We start from the raw sequence: 24,533 nt of genomic DNA on the forward strand, positions 1-24,533 counted from the left end.
AAATTATACTCGAAATAACCTGTGAAAGAATTTTGTCCAAGATTGCTTTAAAATCATAAAATTACCTTATCTTAATCTGCTTGATACAACTGTCCTTGACCGATCCTGGTCATCTCGACATACACTGGAAAGAGCACCATCCTCTCACCAACAATAGCTATTTTAGGCATGCTGCTCCATATTGTCCCATCAAAAGACCGCGAGAGCCCACACATAAAGTAAAAATCAAAAAGATTGCGTGTTTTAGTACAAATATTGGGAAGCAAATAAACCAGAACCCCGTAGTCCCAAGTTCACGCCGGTCTACCGTTTAGCGCTTGCGCTGCTTCTTCTTGTTAGCACCGCGGTCTTCCTCTTCCAGGGCGCTTTCACGGTCTCGCTTCTTGGCCTTGCGCTCTAGCTCATCCCAATCTTCACCCTCATCGTCGCTGTCAAGCTCAGCATCCTCATCTTCGTCGTCACTGGCATTGCTGCCAAAGTCGGAGCCTTCGTCGCTGGATTCGGACTCCTCATCAAACTCGTCCTCATCCATCTCGAAAGCAGACTCCTCGTCAGACGGGTCACCGCCATCATCATCTGAATCAGCCTGTAGGAAGGACCACCCACCGTCGGCAAAGAACTGGTGGGTGTCTGCTGTGACGGTCTTCATGATGGTTGGCCAGTTGAGGTTAAGAGGACCTTCTGTGTAGGCGATATCTGAAGAGTCAAGGTAGTCCTTGACTTGGTCGAGAAACTCGACAGGAATAGTGTTGACGTGGTATGGGGGCCGTGTAAAGTCCTTGAAGACGAAGACCATATCAAAGTTCTTCAAACCAAACTGAACACGTTCCAGATGGGCGATTTCAACTTCCTCAATGGTGATGACCATGAAGGGAGGCTCAACAACCTGAATAAGACAGTCGGTGGTGGGCTGAACAAAGACGTTGCTTCGGAATGGCACACCGTGGAATCCAAGTTCGCGGATAGGCATGTCAACCTCGATACCTTCGTTTCGGCCAGCCTCGGCAATCTTTTGCGCAAAGCCCTGGAACAAGCGGTCCAACTCGGCTCTTCGGCGGCGTTCCTCCTGCTCTGCCTCAAACTCATCCTCGTCACCATATCGGTACTTGCGCTTACGGTTACCCGTTTCGTCGAACTGGATGTCTGTCGCTTCTCGGTAGAATTGAACATCCTTTGTCTTCTTCTTGTTACCGACAATAATAGGATCCTTGAGGTGAATGTGGATGATGACAATCAGCTCATGCTGGCAAGGCTGGAAGAAAAGGTGCTTGACGTTTGAGAACAGCACATCTACTCTGTGCTGAGCGTTCAGGGGTGAGATGTATCGGATACCGTTCTGATGGATCTCAACCTTTCCTGGAACTCGCTTGCCCTCCATAGCAGGACGGATATAGACGTTGTCCAATACAGCCGGACGTCGGTCTAGGTATTAGTTAGTATCGTCTGATCACAAACATTTCAAGGCTGACTCACTTCTTATTTCGACAAGTTTATCCTGCTCAACGACGTCCTCCATATCCTTCTTCTCCTGCTCCTTCTTAACCACATCGCGCTTCATGTTGGAGATCTGAGTTGCTATTTCATTGTATCTCTCACCATCGGACGATCGGAAGGTCAAACTTCGGACAAAGTGCGCCGAAGCATCCTCAAAAGGTTGGTCATCCTTTCTACCTACGCCCTGACCAGGGGACAGGAAGTTGATACGCAGGAAAGACCATTCGCCTTCGTCGCTCTTACTGGCGTTCTTGATGGTGTTGATATGGAAAGGCACAGGTCGTCCCATGATAGGCAAAACGACTGTGTTATTCTTGCTGTCAACAACAACCTCGAGATTCTTGATTTTTGGGGGAAACTGATTGTCTCTCTTGTAAGACTCGAAACGCTTGAACTTCTTGACCTCGCCTCCGTTTTGGTCATTTGTGGATTCGGAGAATCTAGCGAGACCTTCCCTTTGCTTCTTGGCTGCAAGTTCTTTTTGATGCTCGCGTCGCTTCTTCTCGATATCGTCATTAGCGACTTGAGTTGTGCGCTCTGAGCGAAGTCTCGTGGTTGTAATGTTCTTCGTAGCAACAGCACCAACACGTGAGTCCTTCTTCTCTTTCTTGGGGGCAGGCTCGGCTTCCTCGTCATCCTTGAAGAAGAAAGAGTTGGCATCGGCACTTGTAGGCGCCTCGGCAGTGAAAACCACAGGCTCCGACGAAGTAACTCTGATGGTATCAGTCAGGACCAGCGCGTACACTTTGCTGTTCTTGTCCTGGGGGTGTGGGTTCTCAATATCTTGGAAACCTGTGTTGATGATAAGGGTCATGCCGTCCTTGAGAACTCTCTGGTTCTTTGCGTTGAGAACGAGGGTGGGGTCCTTGTTCTCCAATCCGACACCCCAACCAACGTTCTTGAGGAAATGCTTCTCCATTTCTGGCTTCTTGCTCTTGATGATACCAACAGCCCTTCCGTACACCTCCTTTGCCGTCATGCCATCACGAATCTCCTTGATGATGGTGTTGTGAATTAGGGTGAGGAGTTTGTAGCTGCTCTCTTGAGCTTTGTTGGGGTCGACTAGGTACGTTCGTGCAATAGTTGAGCAGTAAGACTTATATCGGAGACCCATAGCTGCGATGATGATGCCTGCATGGAGATTGTCGTCGTTGGACTCGCCCGCGAACCTAAGATCGTACTTGCCACCACTCTGGATCGCTGGCCCCAGAATCCAGTCTAGCTGAGCGGGATCCAGGTCAGATGGAAGCTTGCCCTTGCTAGGAAGCTGCACGGTCTTCCAGAACTGGGTGTCGTCCAGCTTCTTGTCGACCTTGTCGGCCAACGTGGAATGCTTGACTTTCTTTTCGGCGTCAAGAATGTTGGACATCTCGTCGAGGAAGTAGGGGGTCATCAAGGCAACACAGGCCTTGGAGGCAGTTCGCATCGCTCGGAGTTCACTCTCATCCTTGACGGCAAAGGCGTATGTGGAAAGGGCCGCAGAGATGTCGACCTGGGAAACCTCCTTGCAGTGTTCGGCGAGCACCTTCTTCCACTCGTCGACGAAGGGTCCTCGGGAGGTGTCTTTGGCGATTGTGCCAACCTTGTTCTATAAACACAGTCGTTAGAAATATTCAAACTCTGAATGGCGACCGACTTACTCCTGCCTCCTTAATCTTATCGGTAAGCTTAATAAAGAGCTTCTCGTTCTCCGCGGCGTCCTTGCCTCGCACGAGCACTTCGATTGGGAATCGGCCGCCTTTAAGCTGTTCGAGATGTTTGGCTGAGTCACGGTCAGTGCAATCCGATTTAGTGGAATGATCAATGTGTCTAACCTTTCTTTGCTGTTGTGAGAATGTATAGAGTGTCAAGCGTGAACAACATCAGGGTTGTTGGAAATTCGTATCCAAGAAGCCAGAACTATAGTATTGTGTCAGCAAATTGATCGCATCCAAAGTTCGGGGTTGTTTCGTAGTCGCATACGTGAATCGCATTGTTCTTGTGAAATTCGGGGACCTCCTCAACCTTGCCCATCATCACCACCAGAGACTGGGCGCCGTTGAACAGGCCATCCTTGGAGCGTAGGTCATTCTTCCAGGCTGTGGCGAAGTGCGAAATGCGCTCCTGGAAGAGTTTACTGTCAATCTTGATCTCGGCCATCTTGGTTGATGGATGCGCGATCTAGACTGACGAAAGAAGCGAAAATAACGAGGAACTGATGACAGGAGGTTGCGACGACGCGAGAAAAAGTGAGGTCGCGTTAATGATCCAAGTGGAAGCTCCCTGTCACGTGATTCTTACGCAGCGCGTTTCTTGTTTCTTGGGCGATGATCCAAGCTCGAGTCAAGCTATAGGTTTCATGGAAAGAAAGGTATGGAGAATCTAGGCCTTGTACTTGTCGGTCGTTTGATGATTTGTTCGTTCCTTTATTTCGCTTCGTCTCGATTACTTTTCTTTTGTTTCTAAAGACGCCGTGTGAAGAAAACTAGAAGTGTATAACTTCCAGGGCGAAAAGTGTATGTGGACAGAACCGTAGTTGGAGTTGGTGGAGCAACCAAGTCGACAGGCATTTATAGATTTATAGATTTAGCTTTTGGGGTGCGCTCGATACTGATCTATTGAATCATGCAAATCTATTATTCGGATGTATAGGCATGCGCTTATCGTCTCAGGCTCTATCACTCTTTCAACGGCTATCCTAAAGTTAGGTAACACAACCATATGTGCCAAGGTTTAGTTATTGTTCATCAGCTGCTAATAGGTATGTCTTCTTTCTTTTGAGATTTTAACCTGCCACAACTACCTAGTTAGGTAGCTGGCTCGAGTTGTGCAAGTCATGAATAAAAACTCAAGATGAATGTTGTAGTTATGGTGACTATACCGTTTGACTGGTATTGTCTTGTCGGGTATTATTAGCTTATTGCCGTAGTCCAGCTCCGTCTCTCGGCGCCGATTCTCGGGAAGTGGAGTCGGGAGTTGGCAGTTGAAAGCCGACCCCGCGCTATGCCGGGTGAATATATAACCAAATGCGAATACCGCATCACTTTTGTATGCCTTATTTCTTTTCGATCTTAAAACCTCACTTACTCAATATCCAATCCTTCATTCTTATCCTTCCAAATTAACAGTATTCGAGCTAAACCCTCGGACCATATCACTTACACCAAGTCGATACTCGGAACAAACCTCCATCATGAGAATCCCCTACGTATCTAACCCTCCTGAGACTAAGACTGAGGAGCATGCTGCTATTGTGAAACGCATAGAGGAGCGCCGTGCTCCCCGACCTCTCCAATCTTTGGATTTGGCTCTCCTTCACTCCCCTCATGTTGCTGATGGTTGGAACTCGTTCCTCGGCGCAGTCCGCACCAAAACGTCGCTAAGTGATGACTTGCGGGAGCTTGCCATTTCCCGAGTTGCTGTGTGCAACAAGGCATGGTACGAATGGAAGCACCATGCACCACTGGCAGTCAAGGGTGGTGTTTCTGAGGCTGGTCTTGAGGCTATTAAGCAAGACACCCTTGGCGAGCGACCTGCTGAGTTGTCAGAGAAGCAGTGGGTTGTAATTCTCTTCACGGATGAGATGACGAGGAATGTTCAAGTCAAGGATGAGACGTTTAACCGTCTACGAGAGTTCTTCAACGAGCAGGAAATTGTCGAGATCACAGCGACAGTAAGTCAAACTTCTTCAGTGATTTCCAAATTTCACCTAACACCAGCAACAGGTGGCATGTTACAACTGTGTAAGCCGTTTCTTGGTGGCACTCGATGGTAAGTCAACAAGCTCAATCAAATAAGTTCTATAACTGACAATCCTGTAGTCGGAGAAAGGAATGGTACCGGCCCTGAAGCTGTGACTGGTTACTGAGCGAGGACTGTAACTTCCGTACCCATCAATATCAGTACTATAGCTCATCAGATCCTTGGTTTATGATCAAGCATGGCAACATAGACAAGTATAGATATAAAGGTGAAAACTAAGAACAAACATACAACAAAAACATCGTGTCTTGAGACCACGGGAAAAGGGTATCATCCCATCTATAGAAGTAAAATAAAATCAGTGAACCAAACTCCTCCAACCTGTGTCATTGCCAAATAAACCCATCGTTAATCATCACTCATTCAACCATGCCTCCTGTGATTGGTGAAATGCCCGTAGTCAGACCGGACTATGCTTTATCGTTAATATTTTGCTGGCCACCAGGCCACACCAAGAACGCCGTGTAATGTGTAGTGTGTAGTATGTAACGTGCAGTGTGTAACGCCAGCCGATATAATCGCGTTATACAATATGTAATGGTCGTGTCTTTTCGCTGTAACCGGAACCCAAAGTGTAAAGAACCCCAGATGGAAGCTTGATCATGGTGACCGTGAGTATGATTTCGACATTGCGCGCTCAATTGAGGCATGGCGTTGTTGCATCTTAGGCGATGTCTGCAGCTCGTGGACGACTCCCGCCCAGCCCTTGCGACTAGGTTTGGGAATGGGCTCGGGGTGATTAATAAGAGCCTGGGTGGTCAACCTGCGCAATGGAGGACGATTGACGATACTCTCCGACAAGCCTCTGGGAAGAGCAGGCCGTGTAGGAGTCTTGAAAACAGGTGACTTTTCTAAATCTCGTAATGTAGGAAGGGGCGGTGGTGGTGGCGCTCTTGAAGAGGGCTTCTCATGTATTGTGGTATTTGTGGTGTTCGTATGTGATGCGACAACGCCCATATAAACAACAAGAAAGCGCATGCGCAGCATGTCAAGCCTACGAACACGATCCTCCAGCCTCGCTCGTTTCGATGCCCATAGTAGTCTGGCGCCAGTCTTCAACTTGGTGGTATCTTCCTCGAGCACCATGCCATTGATGTCCTCACGCAAATCATCGCCCGTCTTCTGGATCTCCCTTAGAAGGCGCGTCAAGCGAATCTTGTCATCAAGACGCTGCACTTTTGCTACATCGCGATCATAGCTCTCGTTCTCCTGGACAGAAAAGTTGGCTGTATCAACGAAGGTTGCGATCTCGAGCGGCGCCGCTTGGTATGCAGCCGTAAAATTGGAGATGATCTGGACAAGGACAATGAGGGACAGGACAACGGCGATCAGAATGAGGATAATGGTCCACTGGAGCAGATTGAACTCGGCCATGGTTGAGCAGAGCGTCTAGATGGCAAGTCAAGGTGGTGGGTGAAGCTATCACGCATGGTCCTTGGGGCTAAGTGTTTGTGAGAGGGAAAAGGGAGAGATGGGGAGAGAGAGGCGCACAAGATGCAAGCAAGGTGACGGGAGCGATGACGAGGGAACAGGCGCAAGCGCAAACAACAGCCAATTACTGCAAACACAACCCGCGTTTGTGTGCGCTCCAATTAAGCACCTAGTTTCTAGACTCATACAAGCCCGGCTTCCAGATTCGTGCTCAACAAGTGATGGTGCTAGGCCACCTGATGCAGATGGCTGGGGATAAAAGAAGCCCCCTGCAGCTGCAGATGAACCGTAACTAATGACGGTCCATGAGACAAGACAGGGCAGAAGAGTCATCACATGGTCAGTCGGTACGCACGATTTGACGGCGTTACAATTGTCTGACTGATACTGTGCATGGTCCCTTAGATCGGGTAAGCGGCGGATTCGCCGTAAGATAGACTATGAGCGCGGAAGTGCCGGGTGGAGGAAATGGCCAAGATGGTTGAATTATCTGATGATGCTGACTGATGATGGTGGTTTGCAAGAAATGCATCACCCGTGTCAAACAATAAAAACAGACCTACATATCTGTCTTGTAGGCGCCTACACCTACGTATGTAGTAGATAGGTAGCCATCACGAGTCGTTGCTGTCATAGTTTAAGAGGATGCACCACAAGCCTGCTCAAGATTGGTAGTCTCCCAAGAACTAATGCTGTACTGCTATGCAGTGGATTTCCACATGGAATTCCAAGTGGGTTTATCTGCAGGTTGAGTATCGCCATCCATCGGTTGGATGTGACCAATTCTTGCAGGACGCCATCACTAGTGCCAGCCCAGGGCTACAAAGCCCGTCGATGCATGGGTTCAAGGTCTGGAATTAGGGTTACCAGAACTGCCAGTGGGTCGGTTCTAGGGCTGGAAAGGGAGTCTTAGACATTGGTTTTGTTGAGAACAAGGTTGGGAAACAGACTGCATTACTTTGAAATAACCTGTGTAATTTAACCTTGCAGCTCGACAGAAATGGAGGAGTAAAGAGAAAGGAAGTCGGCTGGCGTGGAAAGCCGGGCAAGGATTTCTTCCATGGAATAAACTTGATTCGTTTAGATACTAAAGCCCTGTAGAAGTGCTGCAGGCAGGTTAAAAACGCCGCAGTCAGTTGGCGCCCAGTCAAAACCTCGCGGGCCGTTGAAGGAAGGGCGTGAGTGGTGCCAATTCTGTTCCCCTCCTCGCATTCCACTGACTTCATCAATACCATCCCTCCCTGTACCTGCACCAGTCTTGCAGCTTGTCAGAATCATCAGATCTCGCAGGCTCCACTGCCATCGTCTAAACATTTCCCCCTTGCCAGCATCAACCCCTCTCTCCCTCTCTCAACAATAATCAAGTCGATACTTCTCTCATGACGACAGCCACGGCTACGGCGACCGTCGACCCCGCGGCGCAAGCGCACCAGTTTCCCCTCCCTAAAATCCTCGAGTACCCCGCGTCAACCCCGCCAATCCTCATCACACAAGGTGCCGAGGGTCGTCTCTACAAAAGCACTTATCTGTTGCCGGATATTCCCTGCGCTCTAAAGTATCGACCTCCTAAGCCCTGGCGACACCCAGTTCTTGACCAGCGCCTTACGAAACACCGCATTCTCTCAGAGGCTCGCATTCTTGCAAAGTGCCGCCGCGATGGTGTCCGCGTCCCAGCGGTCTACGCTGTAGATGAAGCTGCCGGCTGGCTGATGCTGGAATGGATATCTGGAGGACCTGTCCGTAAGAACATCAACGAGAGACTGGGAAACAGGACGGAGGGCATCGAGAACGATACAGAGTTGAAGGATCTCATGCGCAGAATCGGCACCGCTATTGGTAGTATGCACAAAGTTGGCATTGTTCACGGCGACTTGACTACAAGCAACATGATGTTGGAGCCTCTGGCTAGCCCGCAAGACGCCAATCCTTTACACGGAGAGTTAGTTATCATTGACCTGGGTCTTGCAAGTGGAAGTATATCAGATGAGGACCGTGCGGTAGATCTCTATGTTTTGGAAAGGGCTTTTGGCAGTACACATCCTCGGGCGGAATGTGTCTTCTCAGAGGTGCTTGATGCTTACGGCCAAACCTTTAAACAGGCCAAGGTTGTACTTAAAAAGTTGGAAGACGTGCGGATGAGAGGCCGCAAACGAAGCATGCTCGGATGAAACAAAAAACAGAAAAGCCGTCTTGCAGCCAATTTCCCTACCATAGTGTCTAAACTCCGTGTATATGATGCTCGCTGTTTTGCAAAAAAAAAAAAAAAAAAAAAAAAAAAAAAAAAAAAAGAACAAATGGACGAATGATGCCACCACATTTCATCATATGCGGTTCCAGATCCAAACATACCAAGAAACCTCGCTGTTTAATCTTCTTCGTTTTCGACCGTTGCAGGAATGCTCAGCTATGATCTCACCAGCTCTGCGCCTGCAAAATACCCCTTGTTCTCTATGACGCCTCGATCCTGTACGAAAGCTGTGTATCGCACGACCCATTCAGGAGCAAGCTCTCCCGTCAAGCCAGCGCCGTTGCTGTTTATGTCGGCAAGTAGGCCTGCACCCTTTGGACCGTGGCTGAGGAGCTCTCGTAGAGTGCCATGAGGAAGGATATCAGTACAATCGTTGTGGACGTGTAGTTCAACGCCTTCATCTTCCGCGAGCTTCTTCAGCGGAGGTGGGACATCGCAGCAGTTGCGTAGGTTGATTTGGTCAATAACGGGTCGGACAGTCGTACGCTTGATAAAGGCGCTGAGTTTCTCACTACCAAATTCGGCTACAGCCAGACGCTTCACGAGGCCCTGCTTGTGTAGACTCTCGAATACATTCCAAGTTGCGAGTTCCTCTTCAAGGTTTCCTTGGTGGGCATTGGTCTTGTCTGCCTCCCATTCGCAGCTACCCTCGAATGAAATTCCGGGGAAGGACACAATCAGTAAATCGATTGTGGTGATGCCGAGTTCTCTCCGGACCAAATCCAGAGCTTCCTTCACGTGTTGCTCCCGAGCATTGTCAGACATGCCCGGGAGGACAAAAAACTTGACAGTGATCTCGTATTGGCTGGGTTCTTCTCGTAGGCCTGCGGCATTCCAATTAATGCGAGGAACATAGAGCGCATCGTCCTGCTTCTCGGTCCATAGGTCTACAGCCGTGTGGTTGCCGTTGAGCGCATTGCCGTTCGTGAAGCCGTCTGTTCCTTCGGCATCGATCGCATAGTCGCGCTGGGCTTCAGCGATATTATCTCGCAGAGAATTGACAAGTTCAAGGTTGGATCTGGCGTTACCGGGCTTGCGAATAACGGAGGGGCCTGCCAACATGACATTGCTGCCAAGAGGGGTTTTGTAAGCATAAACCCGCACAGAAGTCAGCTATAACTTACGCCGTGGATAGAATAAGTCTCGTCATGTTGAAAACCTTATAACAAAACAATGGAAGGTCGCTTTCAAAATATGAGACTGGAAGAAAGAAGTGAGAAATAGTTCGAGTCGAGACTTGAACTAAAATAAGAGGGAAATTTTTCCTGTCGGGGTCTTCGAGGCGTAAATTCGGAGAAGGACCGTCAAGCTACAGACGGACCAAATTGGTCTATCCAAAGGCGTGCCAGTGCTATCGAATACGTGGGGTAAAGCGGATAGCTTAGTAATGTCTATTTGTTAAAGGTAAAACGATTTGAAATCACGGCCGATATTTGATGTTTGCACCCGTCAGAGTGCAGCATATATTATAAGCGAAGGTCAGAAGTGACTGAACAAGCATGTGCATATATGGGTGGATGGTTGGCTTTGCATTTAGCTACCCGTTTTGCTATCCCGAGACACTGAACCTAGGTAGGTAAAACTACAGTAATTCTGACATCAACAATAGCGCAGTCGCGTGCTTAATGATACCGCCCAGAGATGGCCTATCTCATCAGACTGGATATGTCCCTTGGTATCTTTCGCATCGAGATTAAAGCTCTTTGGCAGGATACGGTAAATATTTTTTACATAGAAATTACCTATCAGTCAGCGACTTGGGAATAGTCCAAATATTAGAATTCTATTAAATTGTTTATTCTAGAAGCTTAACTCAGTTTTGTACCTGCAGCCACTGAGATACATGTCTCGTTGCCTGACTTGTCGGTTCAGGCAATCAGTACTGGAGGGTCTGGGCCTTGGTGGATTGGCTGGAGGCTGGGCCACTTCATCATTGGACCTCTACCCAGCTCGTCGCCAACCCGCCTGAATTGCTTCCGTGTCCACCTCAAAGCCAGAATTGTATCCTCCGTCATCTTTCGAAACCTGTCCCTGACTTTGACCTGCCGCCTCGACGCAGGCTTGATAAATCATCATGGCGATCCAGTATGATTTTCCACGGCTGATCAATTTATACCGCCCGCTAATCAAGAGTTAATTTGACAGCTACCTTATTCTCCTATCTCGCCAAGGCAAAGTGGTGCGTACAGTTGCTCACATGCACCGCTTAACATCATCACTGACTAGTCACAACAGCGCCTTGCCAAATGGTTCTCAACCCTCTCACCCAAGGATAAGGCCAAGATCGTCAAGGATGTTTCCCAGCTTGTGCTCGCTCGTAGAACGCGCATGTGCAACTTCCTCGAATACAAGGGTCAACTTCCCTCCGCCCCTTTTGTTATTTGTTTGGACTGGCTCATGTTAACCTCTGAACAGATACCAAGATCGTCTACCGCCGATATGCATCGCTTTTCTTCATCGCCGGCTGCTCCTCCGATGACAACGAGCTGATCACCCTCGAGATTATTCACCGATACGTCGAACAGATGGATAAATACTATGGCAATGTGTGCGAGCTTGATATTATCTTCTCCTTCACCAAAGCATACTATATTCTCGACGAAATCCTTCTCGCGGGCGAGCTGCAAGAGACGAGCAAAAAGAACATTCTTCGCTGCATCGGTCAGCAAGACTCTCTTGAAGATATGGAGGTGAGTGACGTCCAGCTTGATAAACTGTGAAGTTTTGTAATAGCCCGGCAACCTACACCCAAATTACCCAACATCGTCGCAAGCCAGCTGACGCCAACCTTTTCCACAAGGTCGAGGACGAAGTTACAAAGATTATGTAAAATTCCTCGACGATCTTGTAATTGCTGTCCGGCACTAGTTCGACCTCGCCTCACGAAACATCAGATCGACCCGTCCAATTTCATAACAAACGCTTTCATACGAGCTACAGCATTATCACTGGCTAAGGGTTGACTTTGGATCAACAGGTCGACGAACAAATAATTGGGTCGCTCAAGGAGACGGGAGTTTTGTAATGTGAAAGACTCAGGCGACCGAGCATCTCTTCGATGGGAAGAGAGGACACGCATGTTTGCATCGTGGGAACCGGCGCAGGTGGTGTTTGGGAGTCTCAGGCCAACAAGGCCTTGTTTTGTAGATCTTTGACGGTGGAAAACCACCTTCTTTCATATCAAGAGATGAGGCCTCTGGGTGGTGGTGGTTACGGCAGCTTGCGGCAATCGGTGCAGATGCGCTCAGGCCATTTGCGTCGAGCATTGACGGAACACTGGAAGGATACCGAGTCTTGAGCGTAAAGCAGAAGAACTGCTACGATGGCCATCGTCAGATGCTATATGCCATTGAGAATGCTCGATCCTGACACGTTTGCTTCCTCCATGTGCTCAACGAACCCGTTTTCAGCCGCATTGCTCCGTCGCAAACACCTCCACCCAGAACCAAAATCAAGAGAAAGCGATTGACATTATTTTTTCCTGTTTTCCATTTGCATTTCTATCTCCATCGTTGAACTGACATTAGATCATGGCTTGAGTAATGGATCCGTTTCATTGTTCGAAAGACGATGCACCATGCGATGAAGCGCGTGGTTACGGGACAGAGTCCTATTCGCCAACACTGGTCACTCGTGGGGCCCCCTCATTGCAGTGCCACAAACCTACGCATTCAGATCTTCATCAGAACCACGAGATTGCCATGGAGAACATGGGCGGATCGATTGGATTGTAAGTTGACAGCAAAGAAATCGCCCATCAATTAGGGATTTTAAGTTTGTCTCATGAGAGCCAAAGGATGAAGCATGAGCTGTCATGACAGGGGAGGACCCCTTGATTTGCCTTGGCTACTAAGGCTCTAGCCTAGATTGACCCTGACCCTGGCAGTGCCGAAACCAGCTGGCGCAATCTGGATCCCCGGAATTCCCAACAATGGCTGAGACCGAGACCGGGTTAAGCTCAGCTCAACTCGCATCATGAGCTTAGTATCAGGATCCCGTGGTCCGCCGCAACATTAATCACATCAGGTTTGAGTGGGTTTCCACGTCGTTGTTGGACAAGATGTGACACAGAACAGCGCAACACAACACAACACAACGCAGCGCTGCGCTATTACATACTACCGATGCCACGCAAACGCAAATGCAAGACAAAGTTGCAGCCCATTATCATCCGCTGACCATCATCCCCTCCACCCCGTCCCATCCCATTCCACCGTATCCCGAAGCCGGTCACTCCCATCCATCCTCTCAATCAGTCAATCAATCAATTCATTCGATTTTGGCCCCTCACCTTATCAGTCATCATTTCCTTTTCTTGCTCTTATGTTTCTTTGTTGGCCTTGGTTTTGCTTACGATTTTAGCCAAGTGAAATCTTCTTCTTCGACCTGTCACTTGCTTATCTCAACAACCATTACTTCCCCTTTTCATCAACAGTTCCCTACACCGACCAGGTACATACACTCGGCAATCTCCCGCCCAATCTTGATCAACAGTCCCTGCGTACATACCTACTAGACTAGGTACTTGTCGTCATCATCATCAGCATCCAAAATCTTTTTTTATCTTAGGGCTCAGGGTTCTGCCGACTGCATTGCATCAAGGCCGTGTTCTAAGTTACTGATCGCGCCCCTCTCCAAAACGGCAGGCTTCGGCTTCAATCACCGACTTCCATCCGTCCAAACCCTATCGCCCATCCTCAACCTTTCCCCTTCATCATCAGATTCCAAGACCTATCGCGACCAACTCCAATACATCCCTACCGTTTGGACGCCTAACTACTCGACTGTCGCGTCGCATTGCTCTCCTTGTCGCGACGACTATCACCTTCCGACTGCGGCCCACCAAAACTCCACGCTGACGCAATCTGTTCCCTTGACTTCAAGCATAAGAGACGAAATTAGGCGATCAGCTTATGTTCTTTAAACCAGACTCCTTAGGCTATTTATTTTTATACCCTAAGAGACCTGTTCCTTTTTCGGCCTCAATATGAAGTATTTACCAGTACAAGACTTCGAAGCGGTGACAAGCACGCTCAACTTCAACACTCCCGACTGCAACGTTACGGGCGGGTGCGATCTTTACACAACGAAAGCATCAGGCACCGATAAGAAACTGTACAAAAACATCGACAATGACCTAAATTCGCAACACGAGGCTCTCCTGAAGCTTGGCGCTAGCCTCTCACCACCTGAACGCGCTCACATGCTAGCCACATCACCAAGCATGCAAATGTTCTCGCATTCGAGCGCTTTTGGTCCTCTTTCCGAGCTTTCAAGCCGCAAGACGTTTGCGTACCTTATTGCGACACTCAATGCAAGTCACCCACACTACGACTTTTCTCATGTGCTTCGACCCAACGACTTCAAACGTGAGCGGAATTTGCGTCGCGTTATGATCAACCTCGATTCCATCCTACAAAACGTAAGGCCTAATTTCGAGCCTAAGTCTTTGGGGTCTTCGCTAGGCAGCGAGGCGACTTCATCAATCTGGGGACCCCAATGTTGGTCGTTGATCGATAAGGAAATGCACCTTAACGAATGTACCATTTTCAGCTACAACCCCGATAGTGACCCTTTCGAGGAAGACGAGAGTGCGATCTGGGCCTCGCACTACTTCTTTTTCAACCGCGCATTGAAGCGAGTCGCCTACCTGTATGTTCGTGTTGTACCAGTCATCTCATCACACAGCCCAACCCTGCGTCCCGCCAATCTTGCAAGAAACCACAGCAATCAGCAACTCGAGTCAGCTGGCGCACAAAAACGAGCCAACTACTGGCTTGGCGAGAATGCGGAATTGGTGCCTTATAATGAAGGCGACGAAAATCTTAACGACGACGGCCTCTTCTGGAATCGCGGAGAAAACGGTGACCTGGTCGCCTACTCGGACGATGAATTCGAAGACGAATTCGAAGATGATATCGATATGCTCGACAGAAGTCCCGACAGGTTCATGAGTGAGGACATCGCAGGCCGTATGGAGATCTGAAGCGTCACTGGAGGCATAAGGGACGAAATCATTAGGTCAGCTTATGCGACTTAGCCAAGACTGGAGGTTCTTTATTTTCATACCCTAAGACTTCGGGCGTCTTCTGCTATCCACTAGTTGCGGTCTTGTCAAACCCAGCTTTCACCACGTTCCTTCGAAATTACTTTCGTTACGCTTTTTCGACATTCAACACTGTCACCTCAAATCGGTTACTCGATCGCAGCAAATCGAGACGAAAGAGGCTAAGCAACACACCACTTTTCTTTCAACTCTCTGTTTTATGGACGCTCTTGCATTATGTTTTCTCTTTCAGCACATTGGTTTGTTCATAACGAAAGCGTGGGGCCCGGGTAGGCTTCTGGTCAGTGAGAGCGGGTGAGATCCGCGACATGAGGCGTTTCCGGGTATCGCATTTCGGCCTGCTTTTTTTTTCCTGGCGATGAAGGCACGCATTAGTGACTTTTTTGGGGCGTTTTTCTTTTTCGTATCCTGTTTATCAATATCCTTTGTATCGGGTTTGGCCATACTGCTGTTTGCTTGGACTATCGCCTGATATAGCTATGCCCCGGTACATAAATGCTCTTTGGGGCTAGGATTTCGGTTGGGGATGGTGTGAGAGTCTAGACGGCGTTGAAGCCATGGGAATCTCGGATAGGACGACTCTTATGGTGACGACGTATATGACAAGTAGGGGGTACGGTGGGCTAGGCAGGCTGGTCTTTGCTTTGACACGATAATGCAAGTTTATGATTTCAGTTTCCTGCGGCTTGGATCTTGGCCCCAGTTGACCGCCAAAATTAATACTGTTTAAGGATCCATTTCATCGTTGAGTTTAGTCTGGGCTCTGTGTACGTCTTCCAATAACCAACACACAATTCGTCTGTGTAAGCAGGTTTCTGGTAAATTGTGTTCTAAATAAAGGCCGGTATTGATAGCAAGTTTGGTCTGGACGTCGTCAGGCTGGGGCACCTATCTTTAATACCACTTCCACACCGAACCTGCTATTTCGACCTTGAAGTCTCTGTTTGTAGCTGCCTTTGCGTTCTAGCGATATCAGGACGGCGAGCAATCAAGACCGGTGCATTGCCAACAAGATCGGTCGTAGAATACCGTTCCGCGTCCCTCTCTAACAGAAATTCCTAGTTTGTCTTTGGTGTCTTTGAAAAGATTACAGGCTTTGAAATACTGTTCCACCAACCAGCCGAATGTCACACAGCTCTCATCCTTGGCACACAGCTGTGCGCATATTTCTTCATTTCTTTGGTTGAGATTGACTGTTCGATACGGCTGTCCAGCATTACTGGGATTACCTTGTATGCCGCCACACAGTTCGGTTTTAACTGTAGGTGTAACACAAGAGGGCACATACTCAGCCACGTAAATGTCGTCAATAGCAACGAAGCGAGGTTTTGAATCCGCCAAGGGTCTCGCCAAAACACTGATGAAGTCGTCTTTCCGGCCTTGAAATATTGTGCTTTCCTGCTTATACGCAAAAGGGGAGCCTCTCGGGACATTGATCGTTTGCCTCGTCGCGTGGCCGGAACTTGTGGCGACAACAAAATTGAAAGACCAATCTTGGTCAGGATCAGAGATGGCAGCATACGTAATCCAGATTTGATACTTTTTGTTATCCAGAGAAACGACTCTCCGCATGTCAGTTCCAACGCCCGTACCGAGGAGCCTTGCGAGAAGTTAGCTAGGCGTTGGGGCCGGGGTGGATAGCTGCTCAACTTACGCAAACTGGTCACCACTATGAGCCCGCGGCACTTCTTGAGAGGTGCTTCTTTGCTTCTGGTAGGTCACGGCCGTGCCTGCGAATTGCCCCATTGATTCCCATCTATTAGGAGCGTTGTTTTCTCCCTCAAAGCTGGAGTCATCAACGACGTTTGAATAGACGGGGCATGAGACTGCAGTGGTAGAAGTCCAGAGGCTTTCCGTTATGCTTGCACTCTCGAGTGCAGAAACTGTGATAAACTCTGCAGTGGTAACATCCGTCGTGGTAATTTCGGTTATCGCAGGTGTTTCAGTGGTATCGGCAATCTCAGCAGAAGTTAATTGGGCAGATATAACTGCATCAGTGGTTGTCGTTTGTTCAATAGACGTGGTAAGTTTAGTAGAGGCTATAGTTTCGTAGGGAGCATCACTACCAGTTGACGCAGTGATATCAGTAGTACCAGTCAACACAGTAATGCCGGTCGATAAGGAAGTGTCAATCGATGTAGATGCGTCAGTAGGGATCATGATAGTGTCAATTGTCGTAGTTGGATCGCTAAATGTTGTGGCCTCGACCAAAATTTCAGTAGCAAAACTGCTCGAGACGCTCGACACTTCAATCACATCAGTATTAGAAGAGACTGTCGAGTGGGTTGTAGCTATAGACTCTGAAAGACTTGAGCCTGAGGTTGTTGTCCGGTCCAAGGTCGTCGCTGAAGAATCACTCATACCAGAGGATATACTCTTGACAGAATCTGTAGAAGTCGAATAATCAGTTGAAGATGAGACATTTGTTCCATCATCAGGTGATGTAAAGTAGCGGGATGAAGACGACGTGGTAGTTGAAACCCCTGATGTTAAGGTCAAAAACGATGTGTGTGGTCTGCACTTCCCGGCATCAACAGCCCACAGGCTCGACGCAGTTACCACAACAGTAAACAGTTTCGAGGACACCATACTAACGTAAATTTACGGGATATGCAGACAGCATCATTTCTACGTGGGAACTGAGTCCCTTTTTACTCGAGCTTTGGGGTTCGCTTCTACAAATAAAGCAGTGCACAGATATTGCTGCTGATTTTTGCGTCATTCCTAAACCAATAAGGTACTGGTAAATAAGTTTTCTCGGGTCGACATATAGAACAAATTGATGTTAGTTTAAATGTCTAGCTTCAGGGGAGATTGGAAAAGTCTCGGCTGGGCTACCAATAGTGTAATTAAATAGCCTTGAAATGGCATAACGGGCTGCTATTCAAGCAATAGTCGTGTTGTCAAGCTGGGTCTACTAGTTCTGGGCTCTTATGGATCTAGCTTTCCTACAGGGTTTATAAGCCAAAGGCTTCGAGATGTTATGAATACACATACAAGTTTAAGCATAAAGTAGAATGCAGAGTTTAGAAATCGCAATGGAGGCATTATAAGCAAATACTACCAGATAGCACCTACTTCCAAAGCAGAAGCTCAAGAGTACTCAAGTGCTCAACCCCCATTTACGTTATCAAATGGTCAATAAAAACAAAATATACTTACAATTTAAATCTATAGTTTTATAGCAATTTGATGATAATAGCCCTTGTTATTTCTTGTTCCATGTCTCTTAAACGAGGAAGGAGTGGCTCAAGTATAAAGAATTCGTCTCTTATCTCTTATCAATTATCTTGGCAAAGGATGATTGGCCAATCATAATGCCCAAACTTTACTCGTCGCGGGGCCTGGTCGACTCTCCCAAATTTTTTCCTGCTATCAATTATCTTGTCTCGTCTTCAGCTTCAACTCAACCGAAGTCATCACAGCAAAATCGCACGACGCCTTCCTTTTGACATAGGCTTTTATAACATTGAAGCAGTGCAAATCCGCTCTGCTCAACCCGCTTACACCAGAGCATGGCTGCTCAGACGTCGCCATCGCTCACTTCTACCTCACATACCTTGACTGCCGCGCCGCTCACCATGGCCGCTCCTGATTCCCTCACAAACAGCCATGTTCTGGCGCTTCTAGAAACTCTGGCCGATGGCAAGCGACACAAATTCCTCCAGCCTAGTGCTTCTATTCCGACCGATTCTCTTAACCTCGTCAAACAAACCCTCGAAGGATTTGCTTCGCAAGTCGGCGATGAACAGCAGGAAAGGCTAAAAGAGAACCGCAAGCGCAAGAGAGGCGCTGTCGGAAGCGAAGATGTTCTCAAGATGCGCAAGGTTTACGTCGATGGCTTCGAAACGGGCCAAGTTTGGCAACAGGCTAAGAGAATTATCGGAGGAGTCCTAAAGTACTCTGAGGAGGCCCTTGCTGAGCTGGAGGAGCGTAAAGAGATTGCTGTTAACGGCGCTGACTCCAAGACAATTGAATTTGGAGAGGACGGCTTCGAGGTGGACTCTGATGACGAGGATGAGAGCGACGAAGAAGTGTCTGGAGAAGAGGACGAAGAGCAAATATCAGGAGACGAAGCGCTCGAGGACGGTCAAGAAAACGATTGGGAAGATGAAGAAGAAGAGGAGTTCGAGGAAGGAAAAGATGACTACCAAGAGGACGATGAGGAAGCGGAGGAGTATGAGGCGGATCCTGATGGTCTCAACGATGGCTTCTTCTCTCTCGACGACTTCAACCGACAATCACAATACTTCGAGGAGCAGGACGCCAAGGGAGACCCTTACACAGATCAAGCAAGCGACGATGATGAAATCAACTGGGATGCCGATCCTCTATCTGCCGACAAGCCTAACTCAAAGTCTCAGAAGGCACAGCCAGCCGAAGATGAAGAGGACAGTGACGACGAGGGTGGTCCCACGTTTGGCAATATGGATCTCAATGCTCCAGAAGGCGACAGCGAGGACGAGGGTATGGACGTGGATGATTTGGACGATGAGGAAAACGATATGAACGCCAACGAGGTCTACTACAAGGACTTCTTTGCACCACCACGCAGGAAGTATCAGGGTGGCAAGCCTAAAAAGTCTGCCAAGTTCCAAAATGAAAAGCCCGACGACGCCGACGTTGAGAGGGCCATGGCCGATGTTAAAAGGGATCTCTTCGATGACGAGTCAGAACAGGAGGACTCTGAAGATGCGCTATCTGATGTCTCCGCCGGAGACCCCAAGTCACGACGCTCAGCTCACGAGCGCAGACAAGCTAAGCTTGCTGAGGAAATTCGCAAGCTTGAGGCTGCATCTGTTGCCAAGCGAGAGTGGGCACTATCTGGTGAAGCCGCTGCTGTTGATCGTCCTGTGAACTCGTTGCTCGAGGAGGATCTTGACTTTGAGCACGTTGGCAAGCCTGTCCCTGTCATTACCCCCGAAGTTAGCGAGAGTATCGAGGACCTCATTAAGCGCCGTATTCTAGCACAAGAGTTTGATGAGGTTATCCGTCGACGACCCGATACTGAGGGCGCAGCTGCGGGCACACGCCGTGGTCTTATTGAGCTTGACGATAGCAAGGCTACAAAGGGTCTGGCAGAAATTTACGAGGAAGAGCACGTCAAGAACCAAGACCCCGATAGCTACGTCAGTCAGTCGGACGAGAAGCTACAGAGAGAAGAGAAGGAGGTTGAGGCAATGTGGAAGGATGTCTGCGCTCGTCTTGATTCGCTCAGCTCATGGCACTACAAGCCCAAGCCCACAGCTCCCTCACTATCAGTCGTCACCGATGTCGCGACCATCGCCATGGAGGACGCTCAGCCCACAACGGCACAGGGTGTCACTGGCGAGAGTAGCCGTATGGCTCCCCAGGAAGTCTACAAGGCTGGTTCCACCGAGAAGGCTGCCAACGGTGAAGTCGTCACCAAGGCCGGTCTACCTGTTGCGCGCCAAGAGATGTCACGCGAAGACAAGGCTCGCCGTCGCCGTCGCGAGAAGGAGCGTGTGCGCAAGGCGGGTGGTGTCGACGGCGGCAAGGCTGTCAGCAAGCGGGCCAAGATGCAACGCGACGCCGTTGCCGACCTCAAGAAGGGCGGTGTCAAGGTTATCAACCGCAAGGGAGAGATTACCGATGTGGATGGCAACAAGGCGAAGAACGTCAAGATTGCTTCAGGTGGAAACTACAAGCTGTAGTAGTAACTGTGAAGGAGAGAAGTTGTTTCTTTTTTCTGTTTGGGTAAGGGGTAGGGTGTCAAAAGTAACGAAGGGGTGTTTGCATGGCTTGCGAGCGATTCATAATAGAAACGCACTTTCATGTTTGACGCATGTCGATATATATCCATCTTTACTATTTTCCTTCGTGGTAACTGAGAGATGTTTCTTTTTTCCAAATCTCAATCTTGTGACGATAGATAGTATGAGAGGTCTCTTCCCAACAAACAGTTAATATTGTGTTTAATCTTGACGACGTTTTCTGCTTATATATGCAAAAAAAATTAAATAAAAAAATTTATAAAAATAAAAATAAAAAAAATAAAAAAAATAAAAAAGCAATTCGTTCTGGAAGTCTTCTTGTTCTAAACAGCACAATGTTCTCTGTGAGAATCAGGTTACGTTGCTCTAAGCCTTTCTTGATATCGAATGCGGCAGTTAGTTACAAAACAGGGACATATGAACCTCGAGCCATTGCAGTTGACGCTTGACTTTTTTATGCCTGTGTTTATATGTAAATGTATAAAAGGCTCGAGTGCACTGTAAAGCATAAAGAATCCAATGTCAAGTTACGAGGACCTGTCCCTCGTTTCACAAAACATATAACCCATTATTACCGATACATCCTTTTTAACTAATCGTACATGCATGTTCTTCCTGTCCCTCATTCACCAAGGGGAATGCTGTTAACCCTAACTCCGCTCATGATTTTTTCCTCTCAATCGACAGCTTAGTAGTGCTGTTCGTTGTTGTATCTAGGCTTCCACCTTGGTCTTCTTCGCCTCAGCATCTTCAGCCGGCTCCTCGGCCTTTCGCTTACCGTTAGCATCAGCTTCGGGTGCGGGCTCGGGGGCAGCTTCTGTAGTAGTTTCCTCCTTGTTCTTCTTGCGGACCAATCCGCTGAGGTCAGTAGCGGTCTTTTTAGCCTCCTCGACTCGGGCCTTGGTCTCAGCAGCGGACTCGCCAATGGCAGCACCGAGAATACCACCGATGGATGCATCGGCGCCAAGAATGTCCTTGGTATCGACAGGGTCGTTGCGCAGGTCGACAAGCTGCTCAGTGTTAGCAGATGGACTTTTATAGATCCAAGGGGGGCCGAGTTGTACTCACACGTTGCTCCATGTCGCTAATAACTTCCTTCATTTCCTGAATAGACTTTCGCGCCAATTCGTTGTCCTCAGGAGATGCCATGGTAGCAAGCTCCACCTCCTTATTTTGGAGCTTGAGCTTGGAACTCTTGATGGCCAGTTCCATCTCCTTGACAGCTTCGTCGCGCAGGCCTTGGTCCATTTCCTCGCGTTTAGCGTTCGTACCATCATCGCCAGGTGTGGTTACTGAAGCAAACTCCAGAGCCAAGGAAAGCTTGTAGTGGGCTTCGGCGATAATCTCAGACTCTTCGGGGTATAGTTCAAGCTTGTACTTGAGTGATGTTCGGCCGTCTTCAATGGCATTGGGGTAGCTATTGTGGTGTTAGGGTAAGAGCCAGGCCAGTTTCGTACAAGAGGTTGCGCATACCGTTCATTCTCAAGGGAGATCTCAGAGAGGGCATCATGGGTGTCAGCGAGGCGCTCCTTCACATGTCGCATAACGGGCGAATCGCCATCTGCGACCTCCTTGCCTTTGCCACTCTCATCCTGCTCCTCTTTCTCGAGCGCTTCAAGTCGTTTGAGGTAGCATACTCGAGCAAGGTCGAGAATCTCGAAAGCAGTAGCCAAGTCGTCGTCTTCTTCTTCGTCCTCCTCACCCTCAGCATCCTTGGGGGAAACAGTTAGCATAACCAAGGAAGATCAGTGTTCGATGATTGGCACGTACCTCTTCCTCGTCGGACTCATCAAAGTTCTCGTCGCCAGTGAACTGGAACAGGGCCTTCTTATCTCCCTTGATGTCTTCTGAATTCTTCTGTCCTTCTTTTTGCTCGGCGACAATGTCAACGCCTTCTTGTGTCGCCTTCTCGGCTTCGGCTTCGGCTTCGGCAGGCTTCTTGTGCTTGGTCTCGGCACTCTTCTTCTTCTTCTTCTTCTTCTTCTCGGGGGCGGCAGTGCCTCCGAGAACATCGCTTTTACTTTGACCGACCTTGAACAAGCTGCGGCCGTAGTGGAAGAGGATCTCGGCATTGTCGGGTGATGTCTCACCATTGAGCTCGGCTTGGAGGATGCTGGCTCTGGAGAATACTTCGGCGGCCTCCTCGTAGTTCCTGTGGGCGTACAAAGCAGCGCCTTTTGCGGACAGGTCAGCAAGAGTAACCTTCTTGCTGTTGGGGTCTTGGTCGTTCGCAATGAGGAAGTCGGTGTTGGGGGTGCCGACGCTAGGAGTTCCGATAGCAGGTGTGATAGTAGCAGACTCTACTTTTTCAGTAACGTTTGCGACATCGTCAGCAGGGGATGCGAGCGACTCGTTGGATGTAGCAGCGGCCTCATCCACGACAGGCGCAGTCTGCTCTGTAACGTCGGACATTGCGGCTTGGTTAAAGTCAATTGAATGGGTGAGTGAGTGAGTGAGCGGGCGAATAGGTGAACAGAGTTGATGGGAGGTTACGAGATTGATGAATATGGGATGAAATTGATGGTTGTCGAAGAAAAATGATGCGATCTCAGGTGGAGAGTTTGCGACAGTCAAAAGACAAGATGGGCGACCCAGCAACGACGACCTGGTGATATCAAGCCAAGGTATGACGCGCCAAGCTGAGGTGCTGAGGGACGGGGTTATGCTGACGCGTCTGATTGGTTATTAGTGGCGTCAGGCAGTTCGTTTCAGCGAGCAAAAGCCCCAAGCTCCAAGCTTGGGGTACCTTATGGAGGAGGGGAGAGACCACTAACGTTACGCATATTAGTGGTTACTATACGTTGAGTAGTACCCGTTAGGTCAGCTAAAGCTACCCTGTAGCCAGCCGTTTGGCAAGCTGTATCTTGTCAACGTCTCTAGCCTTTTGAAAAAGTATAGACTAACTAACGTATGTTCTGCTGAGAAAAATAATCAAAGTATACGTTACCGTATTGTGATTAAATTCCATGAGTATTGTTGTGACGATAAGTCCTTGAAAGTTCCAAATCTCCAACCTCCTCTCATTGGCGCTGTGATAGAACAATGTATCTTAGTCAACTTATGAAATGAAGCAATTCGAAATTAGATATAGTACGAGCGAGATACTAAAACGGAATCCAAAAAATGCGTTAATGAGAAAAATTAATTGAGTTGCCGTATACTCTATACAGCCCTAACCTTCGAGCACCTGTCTCAGATTGAAGGAAGACCCCGCATCTAATTGACTTGGCGCGTGGCATCGTGAGTTTCTGGCACGACTTAAGCGCTAAGTCATGTGTTTTTGGACTTCGCATTATTGACTTATCGCCAAGGTATCGTCAGGTAACAACAGCCTTTGATGAAGTACCATCGAATTAAATGTCATGAAAAAAAAAATAGAGAGTTCGATATGTCAGTGACATAAAGCGTAAAGTATAAATGGAATGGGCTTGGTAGCTCGTGAAAGGGAAGAGAGAAACTTGTAGTATAGGAAAACACTGAAAGCGACACAGTATTTACATATCCAAGAAAACGAAACTGCACAACGTGAGAACGCACGTGGGTATTATCAAAAAATCGAAACTAGCAAAACACTCTAGTTGACCTTTTATAATGAAGCTCTTGGTCAGATACGTATGTAGTTTGTTGTGGTGCCAGTCCGCATTATACTCTGAGCCAAGAACTTCTACCATGTGCACCGAGTTCTCTGGATGAGACTTATCCAGAACCTCATAAAACCCCGGACGATTGTGTCAAGAGTTTGCGCCTATTCAAACAGGGAAAGAGGATACACGGAGCCGTTTTTGAACAAAACGAAGCATGTCATGTTATCAACCAT

At 48.4% G+C, this 24,533-nt stretch overlaps 9 protein-coding genes across 9 annotated transcripts; 5 read left to right on the forward strand and 4 right to left on the reverse strand.

Annotated features, from left to right (window-relative positions):
* Positions 1–310: 310 nt before the first annotated feature.
* On the reverse strand, positions 311–3,633 carry EDB82DRAFT_423695 (FACT complex subunit SPT16; the record flags this gene model as incomplete). The annotated part of the gene is made up of 5 exons (XM_025731657.1): positions 311–1,422; positions 1,474–3,082; positions 3,135–3,256; positions 3,309–3,393; positions 3,457–3,633. The coding sequence occupies 5 exons, from the start codon at positions 3,631–3,633 to the stop codon at positions 311–313; spliced, it is 3,105 nt and encodes a 1,034-aa protein (XP_025590660.1).
* A 781-nt stretch (positions 3,634–4,414) lies between these two features.
* On the forward strand, positions 4,415–5,588 carry EDB82DRAFT_19684 (AhpD-like protein). The gene is made up of 3 exons (XM_025731656.2): positions 4,415–5,146; positions 5,199–5,244; positions 5,295–5,588. Exons 1-3 carry the CDS (start codon positions 4,667–4,669, stop codon positions 5,339–5,341), a joined length of 573 nt encoding a protein of 190 aa, XP_025590659.1. The 5' UTR covers positions 4,415–4,666; the 3' UTR covers positions 5,342–5,588.
* EDB82DRAFT_19736 (uncharacterized protein) lies at positions 5,542–6,938 on the reverse strand. The gene has a single exon (XM_025731655.2). It carries the CDS (start codon positions 6,607–6,609, stop codon positions 5,836–5,838), a length of 774 nt encoding a protein of 257 aa, XP_025590658.1. The 5' UTR covers positions 6,610–6,938; the 3' UTR covers positions 5,542–5,835.
* A 1,107-nt stretch (positions 6,939–8,045) lies between these two features.
* On the forward strand, positions 8,046–8,834 carry EDB82DRAFT_519572 (Serine/threonine-protein kinase BUD32; the record flags this gene model as incomplete). Its single annotated transcript, XM_025731653.1, has 1 exon — positions 8,046–8,834. The coding sequence occupies one exon, from the start codon at positions 8,046–8,048 to the stop codon at positions 8,832–8,834; it is 789 nt and encodes a 262-aa protein (XP_025590657.1).
* Positions 8,835–8,917: 83 nt separating this feature from the next.
* On the reverse strand, positions 8,918–9,983 carry EDB82DRAFT_484016 (uncharacterized protein). The gene has a single exon (XM_025731652.2). The coding sequence runs from the start codon at positions 9,974–9,976 to the stop codon at positions 9,071–9,073; it is 906 nt and encodes a 301-aa protein (XP_025590656.2). The 5' UTR covers positions 9,977–9,983; the 3' UTR covers positions 8,918–9,070.
* Positions 9,984–10,700: 717 nt separating this feature from the next.
* On the forward strand, positions 10,701–11,913 carry EDB82DRAFT_19823 (clathrin adaptor complex small chain-domain-containing protein). Its single transcript, XM_065607188.1, has 5 exons — positions 10,701–10,999; positions 11,060–11,093; positions 11,150–11,267; positions 11,330–11,604; positions 11,728–11,913. The coding sequence occupies exons 1-5, from the start codon at positions 10,989–10,991 to the stop codon at positions 11,875–11,877; spliced, it is 588 nt and encodes a 195-aa protein (XP_065465385.1). The 5' UTR covers positions 10,701–10,988; the 3' UTR covers positions 11,878–11,913.
* Positions 11,914–13,665: 1,752 nt separating this feature from the next.
* On the forward strand, positions 13,666–15,054 carry EDB82DRAFT_19728 (Maf1 regulator-domain-containing protein). Its single transcript, XM_025731650.2, has one exon. It carries the CDS (start codon positions 13,902–13,904, stop codon positions 14,898–14,900), a length of 999 nt encoding a protein of 332 aa, XP_025590654.1. The 5' UTR covers positions 13,666–13,901; the 3' UTR covers positions 14,901–15,054.
* Positions 15,055–18,372: 3,318 nt separating this feature from the next.
* Positions 18,373–20,952, forward strand: EDB82DRAFT_484027 (U3 small nucleolar ribonucleoprotein complex, subunit Mpp10). The gene has a single exon (XM_025731648.2). It carries the CDS (start codon positions 18,497–18,499, stop codon positions 20,654–20,656), a length of 2,160 nt encoding a protein of 719 aa, XP_025590652.2. The 5' UTR covers positions 18,373–18,496; the 3' UTR covers positions 20,657–20,952.
* A 66-nt stretch (positions 20,953–21,018) lies between these two features.
* Positions 21,019–23,323, reverse strand: EDB82DRAFT_484028 (uncharacterized protein). The gene is made up of 4 exons (XM_025731647.2): positions 22,487–23,323; positions 22,190–22,428; positions 21,785–22,133; positions 21,019–21,726 (listed from the first exon to the last, which is right to left on the reverse strand). Exons 1-4 carry the CDS (start codon positions 23,126–23,128, stop codon positions 21,430–21,432), a joined length of 1,527 nt encoding a protein of 508 aa, XP_025590651.1. The 5' UTR covers positions 23,129–23,323; the 3' UTR covers positions 21,019–21,429.
* Positions 23,324–24,533: the final 1,210 nt, after the last annotated feature.

Source organism: Fusarium venenatum (assembly GCF_020744135.1).
Source record: "Fusarium venenatum strain MPI-CAGE-CH-0201 chromosome Unknown EDB82scaffold_1, whole genome shotgun sequence".
NCBI classification, from domain to species: Eukaryota; Fungi; Ascomycota; class Sordariomycetes; order Hypocreales; family Nectriaceae; genus Fusarium; species Fusarium venenatum.

Coding starts and splice junctions, on each gene's coding strand:
- EDB82DRAFT_484028 (XM_025731647.2), bottom strand. CDS start 23,128: ATGTCCGACGTTACAGAGCAGACTGCGCCTGTCGTGGATGAGGCCGCT. Junction 22,134..22,189: donor ATCTCCCTTGAGAATGAACG/GTATGCGCAACC, acceptor ACACCACAATAG/CTACCCCAATGCCATTGAAG. Junction 21,727..21,784: donor TTAGCGACATGGAGCAACGT/GTGAGTACAACT, acceptor AACACTGAGCAG/CTTGTCGACCTGCGCAACGA.
- EDB82DRAFT_19728 (XM_025731650.2), top strand. CDS start 13,902: ATGAAGTATTTACCAGTACAAGACTTCGAAGCGGTGACAAGCACGCTC.
- EDB82DRAFT_19823 (XM_065607188.1), top strand. Junction 11,268..11,329: donor CAACTTCCTCGAATACAAGG/GTCAACTTCCCT, acceptor ACCTCTGAACAG/ATACCAAGATCGTCTACCGC. Junction 11,605..11,727: donor ACTCTCTTGAAGATATGGAG/GTGAGTGACGTC, acceptor TCGAGGACGAAG/TTACAAAGATTATGTAAAAT.
- EDB82DRAFT_484016 (XM_025731652.2), bottom strand. CDS start 9,976: ATGTTGGCAGGCCCCTCCGTTATTCGCAAGCCCGGTAACGCCAGATCC.
- EDB82DRAFT_484027 (XM_025731648.2), top strand. CDS start 18,497: ATGGCTGCTCAGACGTCGCCATCGCTCACTTCTACCTCACATACCTTG.
- EDB82DRAFT_19736 (XM_025731655.2), bottom strand. CDS start 6,609: ATGGCCGAGTTCAATCTGCTCCAGTGGACCATTATCCTCATTCTGATC.
- EDB82DRAFT_19684 (XM_025731656.2), top strand. CDS start 4,667: ATGAGAATCCCCTACGTATCTAACCCTCCTGAGACTAAGACTGAGGAG. Junction 5,147..5,198: donor TTGTCGAGATCACAGCGACA/GTAAGTCAAACT, acceptor CACCAGCAACAG/GTGGCATGTTACAACTGTGT. Junction 5,245..5,294: donor TTTCTTGGTGGCACTCGATG/GTAAGTCAACAA, acceptor ACAATCCTGTAG/TCGGAGAAAGGAATGGTACC.